Source organism: Rhipicephalus microplus, unplaced genomic scaffold, assembly GCF_043290135.1.
Source record: "Rhipicephalus microplus isolate Deutch F79 unplaced genomic scaffold, USDA_Rmic scaffold_20, whole genome shotgun sequence".
Lineage (NCBI taxonomy): Eukaryota > Metazoa > Arthropoda > Arachnida > Ixodida > Ixodidae > Rhipicephalus > Rhipicephalus microplus.
In genome coordinates, this window is record NW_027464593.1 from 5091509 (window position 1) to 5101747 (window position 10239).

The following is a 10239-nucleotide window of genomic DNA, read 5'->3' on the forward strand; positions in this document are numbered from 1 at the left end:
ATCCGTGGTGGCTAGTGTGAACCACTCTTTTTTCCAGGCATGGCATGGCATCTTTGCACGAGACAGGAACTGAGCAATAAACCCTTGCATGATAATTCAAGGTATTAAGTCTGCCAGGATGAAGCCCCCATTTCTGTTAGACACAAACAAATGTTTCCGAAAGACAACTCGGTACAACTGTTTAGAAGAAATTAACGGCATTGTCACAATGACTCCAGAAGGAAACGAGCTTCACTTCCAAAGATGACACTCTCTTACCTCAGGAAGCGCTACGCACTGCCAAAGGTCAAAGAGCAGTTGTTTACGTGATAAGCACCCCCTCTTTATCGTCTTCTCTTTCCGATTTTGTAATGACAGAACACAGAAAAGAAGCCTTCAGATATCCATCACACCAGTCTTTTCGGCAAAAGTACTTGCACGGTATCAACAGGGAAGTGACAAAAGTGTGTAGAATGCCAAAACAAGCCGATGTGAGACACACATATTAAAAGGGGCCCCCTTAATGCCGTTGCTAACCTGCTGCCTTATTCTTTTGCCACAGCACTGAATAAACCAAGGTTTGTCGATGAACCAATGACCAATTGGGCGCTAGAATTGTTGTAATTGAGATTGTGCATATATGCTGAATGCGTGATTTACAAAATCTGGCATGCATATTTCCAATGCAGATAATTAGGACACAGAAATAGTTGCCCTTGATGGAACCCGTGCGAATGTCTAAACATTAGAAGGCTGTCGTTTGTACTAATTGAGTAACAAGGAAAATGTGCCTTATGCATGGCTGCTTCAATAGTGTTGTCTATTTGTGACCACTTATGCTATTCATCCATCACATGTAGAGCAGCAAATCAAGATATGCTTAGGCATTATCTGAATCTCTTTACCACAACCTACTATACTTCTGAGCTGCCTAGCGAGCGGAGTGCCAGCACACCCATTCCAGTACAGGCGCCTGCCGCTATGAACCCTGTGATGCTGCAACGTAGCCATCGGCTGGTGACAACCGCAACATGCATCGCCGCGCTTTTTTTTTTTGTCGTCTGCTCGAGTCACTTACAAAAGAAACTCGTTTGCAAGCAGGTGTGCACACTAATGATGATGATGATCTCTGGGGTTTTATGTCCCAAAACTGTAACATTATTACAATAAATGTTGTAGGGTTCTGCATTTTCACCATGTGGTGCTCGCCTAAATTTGAGAGGGACGCACGCGCGCTCCCTGCTCCTCTTACGACGAGGAGGTGCACTCAGCCAGGAAGAGAAACGAGAGGATGAACGGAGCATAGCGAAGCAACTGAAGAACGAAATGAGTGATAACCTCTCTTGCTTTATCAAACGCGTGTAACTCTGCCATTAGGTCACAGTTTGAAAATTGTGCACGACCATGAGTTCATTCATTGTAAGCTCTTGCACGTGCAACATCACAATTAAATCTCAACCATTCGGTATAATTTGTGGCTCTTAAGAACCAGTTACAAAACTGTTAAACGCTCAGGAATGCAATCAGTTGTCAAGAAATTTCAGTATATATAATTTTTGCTTGCGAAGACCCATAAAGCTGTATGCTCCCTTTTGGTGATTATTCCAGAGGAAGGCAAAGTTAATCTAGCTGTCTTTAAGAATGAAAGTTTTTACTCAAAAGTACTGCACAGACCGAGTATTTCACAGCATAAAAATGCAAATGAGTTGGCCTTTTCAACAAACATAAAGGATCTTTTTTACTCGTTTACACCACAGGAGGTGCTACTAATAAGTGTTAAATAAGCTATTGTGAGTGCTGTTTTGTTTCAAAACAGTTGCAGAGCGTCTTTCATCAATTTTTTTATGAACCTGCAATCTACATTTACTATTCAGAACAAAGGTATTTATCTGTAAAATATTGCACTTGTATTGGGTTCCTTTCCGTGCGTGCTGGATGAAGCTGCGGCCACTGTCACATGTGACAGTCCTTGCCAATTTTTGCCGAGACAGTAACTACAGGACAGCTTAGTCTACACCAACGATAACAAGTATAGCATTGTATACTTATATACCTGGTATCATGAGTTGAATAAACATTTGGCGGCCAGCACATTTGGCGGTCAGACAGCACAACATGTCTCCGTCATCGCCCTTTCTAGTTTTGCACGCTGATACATGTGTTTGTATCCGATTTGCGGTTCTATTTGGAAAATAATGCACAGAAATGTCAACTAAAATGCAAAAGAAGATTCTCAATGTCACATCGAATAAAATGACTCAAGATACGCCCCAGATTTAAACACAATTCGTGATGAAACTCTTCTCGAACCGGCCACAACCCATGCATTGCCATTATAATGAATGCATTCACTGGTGGCTTCGAACAACGCCGCCAGCTAGGCAGGTCAGAATTACAGCAAGTCATGCTTTTTACGACACGTCGGCAAACTCGCTCAGACTTGGAGCGAGCCCCGATTCTGAGGCAGTCCGGTCGAAAACAATTGTAGGTAGTCTGAGTTTAGGCAAGCTTTAAGTGAAAAATACATTTCTCGACCGAGTCTGAGCGAGTTTTTGCCAACCAGCGAATGAGTTTTGCCAACCAACATATGCCGAAGTTAAATAGTGTTTTGCCAACACTATTCAACTTCGACATACGTTGGCTCACGTTTATACTCGTGTTGGCTCACACATACTTCAAAAAGACTAGTGTTCGTACATCCACTCAATATTTATCGATCAGAGCTGAAAATGACGATAGAAGTGGACTGAAGGTGCTTTAAGCTACCTATTCACAGACTAACGAGAAGTTTTTGATAATAATATGTGACATGTGCGATGATGTTTATTAGAACAGAGGAGTCGCAACGAGGTCGCGACGGAAAATGGGCGAACAGCAAGTCTGGCAAAGGCGGCACAGGTTCTCGCGCAATCAGAGCACGGGCTTCTCGTTGTCTTCCGAAGGCGCATACGCGTTGGTGCGTATGCTCCACTACAATACCCCCGGGGTGAAGGGTAGCCATCCTGGCGACTCAGGGAGTAGGCACAATGAGGGGGTCGTAGTAGGGCTTGAGACGGTCGACGTGTACGGTCTCGCGTCCTCGACGGCGCAAATCTGGTGATTGTGTTAATGGCTCGATGACGTAATTCACCGGGGAGGTCGCGTCAATGACACGGTAGGGACCATGGTACCGGGCCAGAAGTTTAGAAGACAGGCCAGGAACGTGCGGGGGCACCCAAAGCCACACAAGAGAGCCAGCACGAAATGTAGGAGCTATGCGGTGAGCGTCGTCGTGTCGAGTCTTTTGTAGGCCTTGAGCTTCACTTGTCAGAGACCGAGCCAACTGACGGCAGTCTTCAGCGTATCTGGTGACTTCCGAAAGCGGGGAGCACTCAGATGCATCAGGGCGATACGGTAGTATAGTGTCGAGTGGGTGGGAAGGTTCGCGGCCATACAATAGAAAGAACGGGGAAAAACCGGTAGTCGCTTGCGTCGCGGTGTTATAAGCGAAGGTAACAAAGGGCAATACAGCGTCCCAGTTAGTGTGGTCGGAGGAGGTGTACATCCTCAGCATGTCGCCAAGTGTGCGGTTGAACCGCTCAGTAAGACCATTTGTCTGTGGATGGTATGCGGTAGATTTCCGGTGGATAATGTTGCATTCAGCGAGGATAGCTTGGATGACCTCCGACAGGAACACTCGACCCCTATCACTGAGTAATTCCCGCGGAGCACCATGGCGTAGAATGAAGCTGCGGAGAATGAAGAGTGCAACTTCGTGGGCGGTCGCTGCCGGTAGAGCTGCAGTCTCAGCGTAGCGTGTCAGATGATCGACTCCGACAATAATCCACCGGTTTCCAGAGATACTATATGGGAGGGGGCCATAGAGGTCTATACCCACGCGGTCGAATGGGCGAGCCGGGCACGGGAGCGGCTGTAACATGCCAGTAAGGTGCCGCGGAGGTGTCTTGTTCTGTTGGCAAGTGGTGCAAGACTGAACGTATTTTCTTCACAAAGCGATACATTCCTCGCCAGTAATAGCGCTGGCGCAGCCTTTCGTAGGTTTTCAGGACACCTGCGTGAGCACTTTGGGGATCTGCATGGAAATTCATGCAGATGTCAGAGCGCATATGAGTTGGGACAGCAAGGAGCCACTTCCGACCACCAGGCATGTAGTTACGGTGGTACAGAATGTTGTCTCGTAAGGAAAAGTGGGCTGCTTGCCGGCGTAGCGCTCTCGTGGAAGGGACAGCAGACGGATCGGTAAGGTAGTCGACTAACAAGGCAAGGTGTGGGTCTTTACGCTGCTCCGAAAGCATGTCAGTCGTGTCGAGCGGTGACAAGGTGGTAAAAGGGGGAGACAGAGAAGCCACATCTGGTGTTAATGGCGATCGCGAAAGTGCATCGGCATCCGCATGCTTGCGACCGGAACGATATACGACACGGATGTCGTATTCTTGCAATCGAAGTGCCCAACGCCCCAGGCGTCCGGACGGGTCTTTCAAGGTGGACAGCCAACATAGAGCGTGGTGGTCTGTGACCACGTCGAAAGGACGGCCGTAAAGGTACGGGCGAAACTTCGTCAACGCCCAGATTATGGCCAAACACTCCTTCTCTGTCACGGAGTAATTCAATTCAGCCTTCTTGAGAGCGCGACTTGCATAGGCGACTACGTATTCAGCTTGGGTGCCTTTCCGTTGTGCCAAAACTGCACCAAGACCGATGCCACTTGCATCGGTGTGAATTTCTGTGGCCGCAGCAGGGTTGAAGTGACGAAGAATAGGTGGTGAGGTCAGCAGGCGGCGGAGCTGGCGAAATGCGTCGTCACATGCAGGTGACCATGCAGATATGCCTTTGCTGTTGGAAAGCAGACTCGTGAGAGGTGCGATGATGGACGCGAAGTTGCGCATGAAGCGACGAAAGTAGGAGCAGAGACCGACGAAACTTCTTAGGGCTTTCAGAGATGTGGGCAACGGAAAGTCAGCGACAGCTCGAAGCTTATCGGGATCCGGAAGAACACCGTCTCTGGTGATGACATGTCCCAAGATGGTTAGTTTTCGTGCTGCGAAGTGGCACTTCTTGGAGTTAAGTTGTAGGCCTGCAGAAGTTAGACACGTCAGAATCTCGTGGAGGCGAGCAAGATGTGTCGGGAAATCAGATGAAAAGACTACGATGTCGTCCAGGTAACATAAGCAGGTTTTCCACTTGTGGGCACGCAAGATGGTGTCGATCATGCGCTCAAATGTGGCAGGCGCGTTGCAGAGCCCAAATGGCATGACTTTGAACTCATATAGGCCATCCGGCGTTACAAAGGCTGTTTTAGGGCGATCACATTCAGCCATTGGCACCTGCCAATACCCACAACGCAGATCCAAAGATGTAAAGTACTCGGCGCCTTGTAAACAGTCAAGAGCATCGTCTATTCGTGGTAGCGGGTAGACATCTTTTTTCGTAATATTGTTTAAGCGGCGATAGTCCACGCAAAATCGTACGGTGCCATCTTTTTTCTTGACCAGAACCACAGGTGATGACCAAGCGCTTTGAGAGGGCTGTATGACTCCACGTTTAAGCATGTCATCTACTTGCTCCGTAATGACGCGGCGCTCTTCGGCGGAAACGCGGTAAGGACGCTGTCGCAGAGGCGAATGTGAGCCGGTGTCAATAGTATGAGCGATAGTCGTGGTGCGGCCCAAAGCAGGTTCTTGAAAGTCGAAAAAAGAACGAAACTTGTTAAGGAGAGCAACAAGTTGGCGGCGATGCGAGAGGGGAAGGTCTGCGTCAATAGCATTGTCGAAGGCTGACGAACTTGATGGCTCAGACGCATGAGTGATTGCAGCAATGTGACATGGCGTTTCGTCGGGAAGTATAATATCATCGATATGGTCGACAGGTTGCACATATCCTAACGTTTCACCACGAAGTAAGCCAATGGGGTAGTTGCAGTGGTTGGTGACCAGCATTACGGTTAAACCAGACGCAATTTTAAGAACAGCAAATGGGAGAACGATGCCCTTGCGTTCAGTAAAAACCGGAGATGGCGTAAACACCACCGTGCCGTCAGGTTGCGCCAGACATGAAAGGCTAATAGGGACCGAAGCTTCAGGAGGCAAGGTGATGTCGTCATCAGCGATGACTTTGCAGAGCAGAGGAGAGCGGTCGGGTGGTGGAAATTCACATGTTGGCACAAGGGACACTTCGGCACGGGAACAATCGATGATAGCTTCATGACGTGATAAGAAATCCCAACCCAGGATAAGGTCATGAGAGCAAGATGGTAGAACAAAAAACTGTACGACGTACAAAACGTCTCGGATGACGACGCGCGCCGTACACACAGCCGAGGGATGAATGCGTTGCGCGCTAGCCGTGGACAGCACCAAGCCACTGAGAGATCTGGTCACTTTCTTCAGTTTCCTACAAAAGTTTGCGTTCATCACAGAAACGGCGGCCCCGGTATCAATTAACTCTAATGTGGCGACTCCCTCAACATCGACATCAACAACATTTTGCGGCGAAAATGGAGGCCTTGAGAATTACGCACAAGTTGCAGTTCTTGCCTCCGGAAATGCACTGATTAGTTTCCCTCCTCGAGAGGTGGTCGACGACGCATAGGCGATGGCAATCGGCGACGAGGTGATGGGAAACGAGCAGTCGATGGGTGGCGATCCGAGTCGGAGTGCCTCTGTTCATATGCAGACGTGGTGGTCTGCTGCGGTGCGTAGGTAGGAGCTCCGAAGTATGCGTGCGCAGGCGTGGGACGGCGGCGGCAGAAGCGTGCAATGTGGCCAGCGATGCCACACGCGAAGCAGATGGGACGATTGTCTCGGGTGCGCCACTCATTAGATGGACGGAAAAAGCGAGGTGGGGGCCTGTAGACTGGAGGCGAGGCCGGAGGAGGTGGAGCCGATAAGGCGACTGGATGCGGTGGGGGCCGCGCGACCACAGCTGCGTAGCTGAGAGGTGAAGGCGGCGCAGTTGGTGCGTAGCCAGCAGTTGAGAGATCAGATGGCACCGAAGTGCACGGGTAAGAGGCCGGAACTGTAGGGAGTGCATTGCAAATTTCAGTGCGTATGGCCTGCTGCATATTCGAAGGGAGGCTTGTCGTGGGCGCGTCACTATGCGGCAGCAGGGAAAGCCGTCGGGCGACTTCCTCCCTGATGAAGTCTTTAATCTGGTTCGACAGAGTTCCTTGGTGAACGTTGCCATTGGCGAGTGCGACGGCCGAGATCGAATCTGGTGATGGAACACTCTGTCGGGCGATGGAACGCTGACGACGCAATTCATCGAAGCTCTGGCACAGGCTTACGAGGACTGCCACCGTGGTCGGGCTCTTCGCCAGCAACATCTGGAATGCGCCATCCTCGATGCCTTTGAGAATATGTCGAATTTTCTCTTCTTCAGGCATGGATGAGTTAACACGCCTGCAGAGGTCGAGCACATCCTCAATATAGCTAGTAAAGGTCTCACCAGGTTGCTGGGCTCGGTGGCGCAGACGCTGGTCAGCGCGGAGCTTGCGGACCTCTGGTCGGCCGAACGCTTCGGTCACGAGGGTCTTGAAGGTGGACCAGCTGGCGATGGCGGTTTCGCGGTTGGTGAACCATAGCTTGGCGACGTCAGCCAAGTAAAAGATGACATAGGCAAGCTTGGAGTCGTTGTCCCATTTGTTGCTGGCACTCACGCGTTCGTACAAGGAGAGCCAGTCTTCGACGTCTTGCTCACCACTGCCGCTGAAGATTGGTGGGTCCCGCTGACGGGTAGCACCGGGGCAGGTCGACGGGGCAGCCGATGGTGCTGGCTGTGCTGGGATGGGCTGGTTGGCGACTGCGTCAGTCATGTTGTACGGTAGTCTTTCGGCCAACTTGCGAGAGCGGAGCTCCAGGTCTGCTTGGGGATCTCAGCAACCTCCACCAGATGCGATGATGTTTATTAGAACAGAGGAGTCGCAACGAGGTCGCGACGGAAAATGGGCGAACAGCAAGTCTGGCAAAGGCGGCACAGGTTCTCGCGCAATCAGAGCACGGGCTTCTCGTTGTCTTCCGAAGGCGCATACGCGTTGGTGCGTATGCTCCACTACACATGATTCAATTTTTTCAATAAAATGTCTTTTCTGAACTGCCATCACTGCAAACTCATATTTGAAAATATGAAATGAAAAGGCTTTAAGGAGAACACCAATTCTGCGAGATGTTGCTGTCGAAGAGCATAGATACTAAAGCAAAAAAAGTTAATGCGCCAATGGACTAATGCATGGACTCATTCAGACTCAGCTGCAAGCCTGAGTAGGTAATATTTTAGTCAGTATGAGTCTGAGTCGGTACGCTCGAGAAAAATTTTTGTGGTGGTAGTGGTAAAAACTTTTATTTGATGAGGAGAGGTGATGAGGATGAGGAGAGGTTGCTACACCGGTAGTCCTCCGCAACCCTTTCTGCCCAACCCAGGATGACCTTCTGGACATCAGGTTTCGCTGCGCAAGGCAGCCTCCCAATGCTCCTCACTGCTTACTACTTAGTTTCAGTACTAAGCGAGTCTGGTTAAGCAAATTTCGGGTGAGTGTGAGTCTGATTGAGCTCTAAGCGCGAAATATACTTCAAGAGAGTGAGTGAGCTCCACATTTTTTGTCGACCTATACTCCCAACAATAAGGTACTGAAGTTACATGCAGTTAGCTACAATATGCAACGCTGCAGAGATCTCACAGGTAATCATAACATCTGGCATCCGCTGCAACTAATATTATCATCACACTTATTACCTCACTGGGGATGTTGACCGAATCGTGTGATCTTAAATTTATCGGTCAGTTGGCCAGTACATGAAAAAATTGCTGCGTATTGTAACTCCTGCCAATCAAATCACGAGCATATGTTATGTGTGGAATGCTCTTCTCTCTCACGGTGAATATGCCTCCAAATATGCCTTTCAACTCTCACTATAAAACCCCTGAAATTACAAACCCGCTCCAAAATGCTGGGAAATTCGGATGGCTAACAAGAACCTGCTCACGCGTACATCTTGTGTTGCATAAAAGTTGAAGCAGCACCAAAGCATACACGCGCAGCAAAAAGAGGAGGCATGGGCGGCATATTAGGGGTTGGGGGTCATTTTCGGATAAGCGCTTTGGCAAATGCGAAGTCGCTCCGTGGTCGTCGAACTAGCGACAGTAAACACTCACCCTAGGAACGCTAGTCATGCGAAACACCTCGGTAAGTGATCGCGTGAGAATGATGCACACCTGCGAGTTGTGCTAGAAACAGAACAGCGTCTATCGAAACACAACGACGCGTTAAGCAGGCACAACCAGCCGTTGACGGTCACGACTTTCCGTAATTATTAATGGACCCTGCGCATCAAGATGAAGACGGCGTTTACACGACCGTTCACCCGAGCACCTGCTACCGCAGTGCGCACGCAGCGAATAACACACTCAACGGTGTGCCGTGCTAGTCATATCCGTGCCTTCTCTCAATTTTTAGGTCGTGGGCTCCTTCATCGCATGGCACGGTTACGAACAAGGCAGCAGCGGCGCACGGCTTTAGAAATCACGAAAGCGCACGTGGAAACAGCTTCGGAAGCCCGAAAGACGGAGGGGAGCTCATAAGAGGGGCATCTGTCAGCACGCACAACGACGAAACAAAGAACTGCGCGGAATCAGCTGATCGCTCAGCGCCCGCGATGCTTACCAACTCGAAAACCTCGGATCTTGCATTCATGTCTCGCTCATTACAACGCACTCGAGCAGAGACGTCTCAGTGTTCGGCCCCAGGATGATAATTTCCAACGCTGCAAACACGGTAACAAGCACAAAGAGTACGAAGGTAACGACGAGTCGCCAGCCAGGCACACACGGGCGCACAGAAACTACACTCCGTTGTCTGCAAACGCTGGTATCTGCTGTACGCGATGATAATCGCTATTGCTAGTTTCGGTTTGTTAGATGCGTGTTTCTTGGTTTCGTTTTGTCGCTAGCGCTTGTTTATTCTAATCCGTCGATACACGGTGCAATGCAAGCATGAAGATCACAAATTTGGCACCAAAATAAGGCCTCTTTTCCACAATAAAGGCGTTAGTGCCCTATTTTAGAGCATAATTATTGGGTACTTTACGGGCTTGTATTCTTTGTTTTACAAGAAGAAGCCAAATAATCGATACAGATGATGATTAATACAATTTAACGTTACTTGCGCATTGTAGAATTTACGTGAACCTCTAGGTGAACAAAAAACGTGGATGTTTTCGCTGTGCTAATAAGAAAAAATTCTGCATTTGTTAACAAATTGTCAATTAA

General features: G+C 49.2%; 1 protein-coding gene across 1 annotated transcript in view; it reads right to left on the reverse strand.

Moving 5' to 3' along the window:
- LOC119180856 (autophagy-related protein 101) overlaps positions 1 to 9816 on the reverse strand; it is a 48758-nt gene extending 38942 nt beyond the window's left edge. The window contains exon 1 of the mRNA XM_037431995.2: positions 9635 to 9816. Within this exon, the coding sequence (XP_037287892.1) occupies positions 9635 to 9664 (30 nt within the window). The 5' untranslated portion in view covers positions 9665 to 9816. The remainder of the gene's footprint in view (positions 1 to 9634) is intronic.
- Positions 9817 to 10239: the final 423 nt, after the last annotated feature.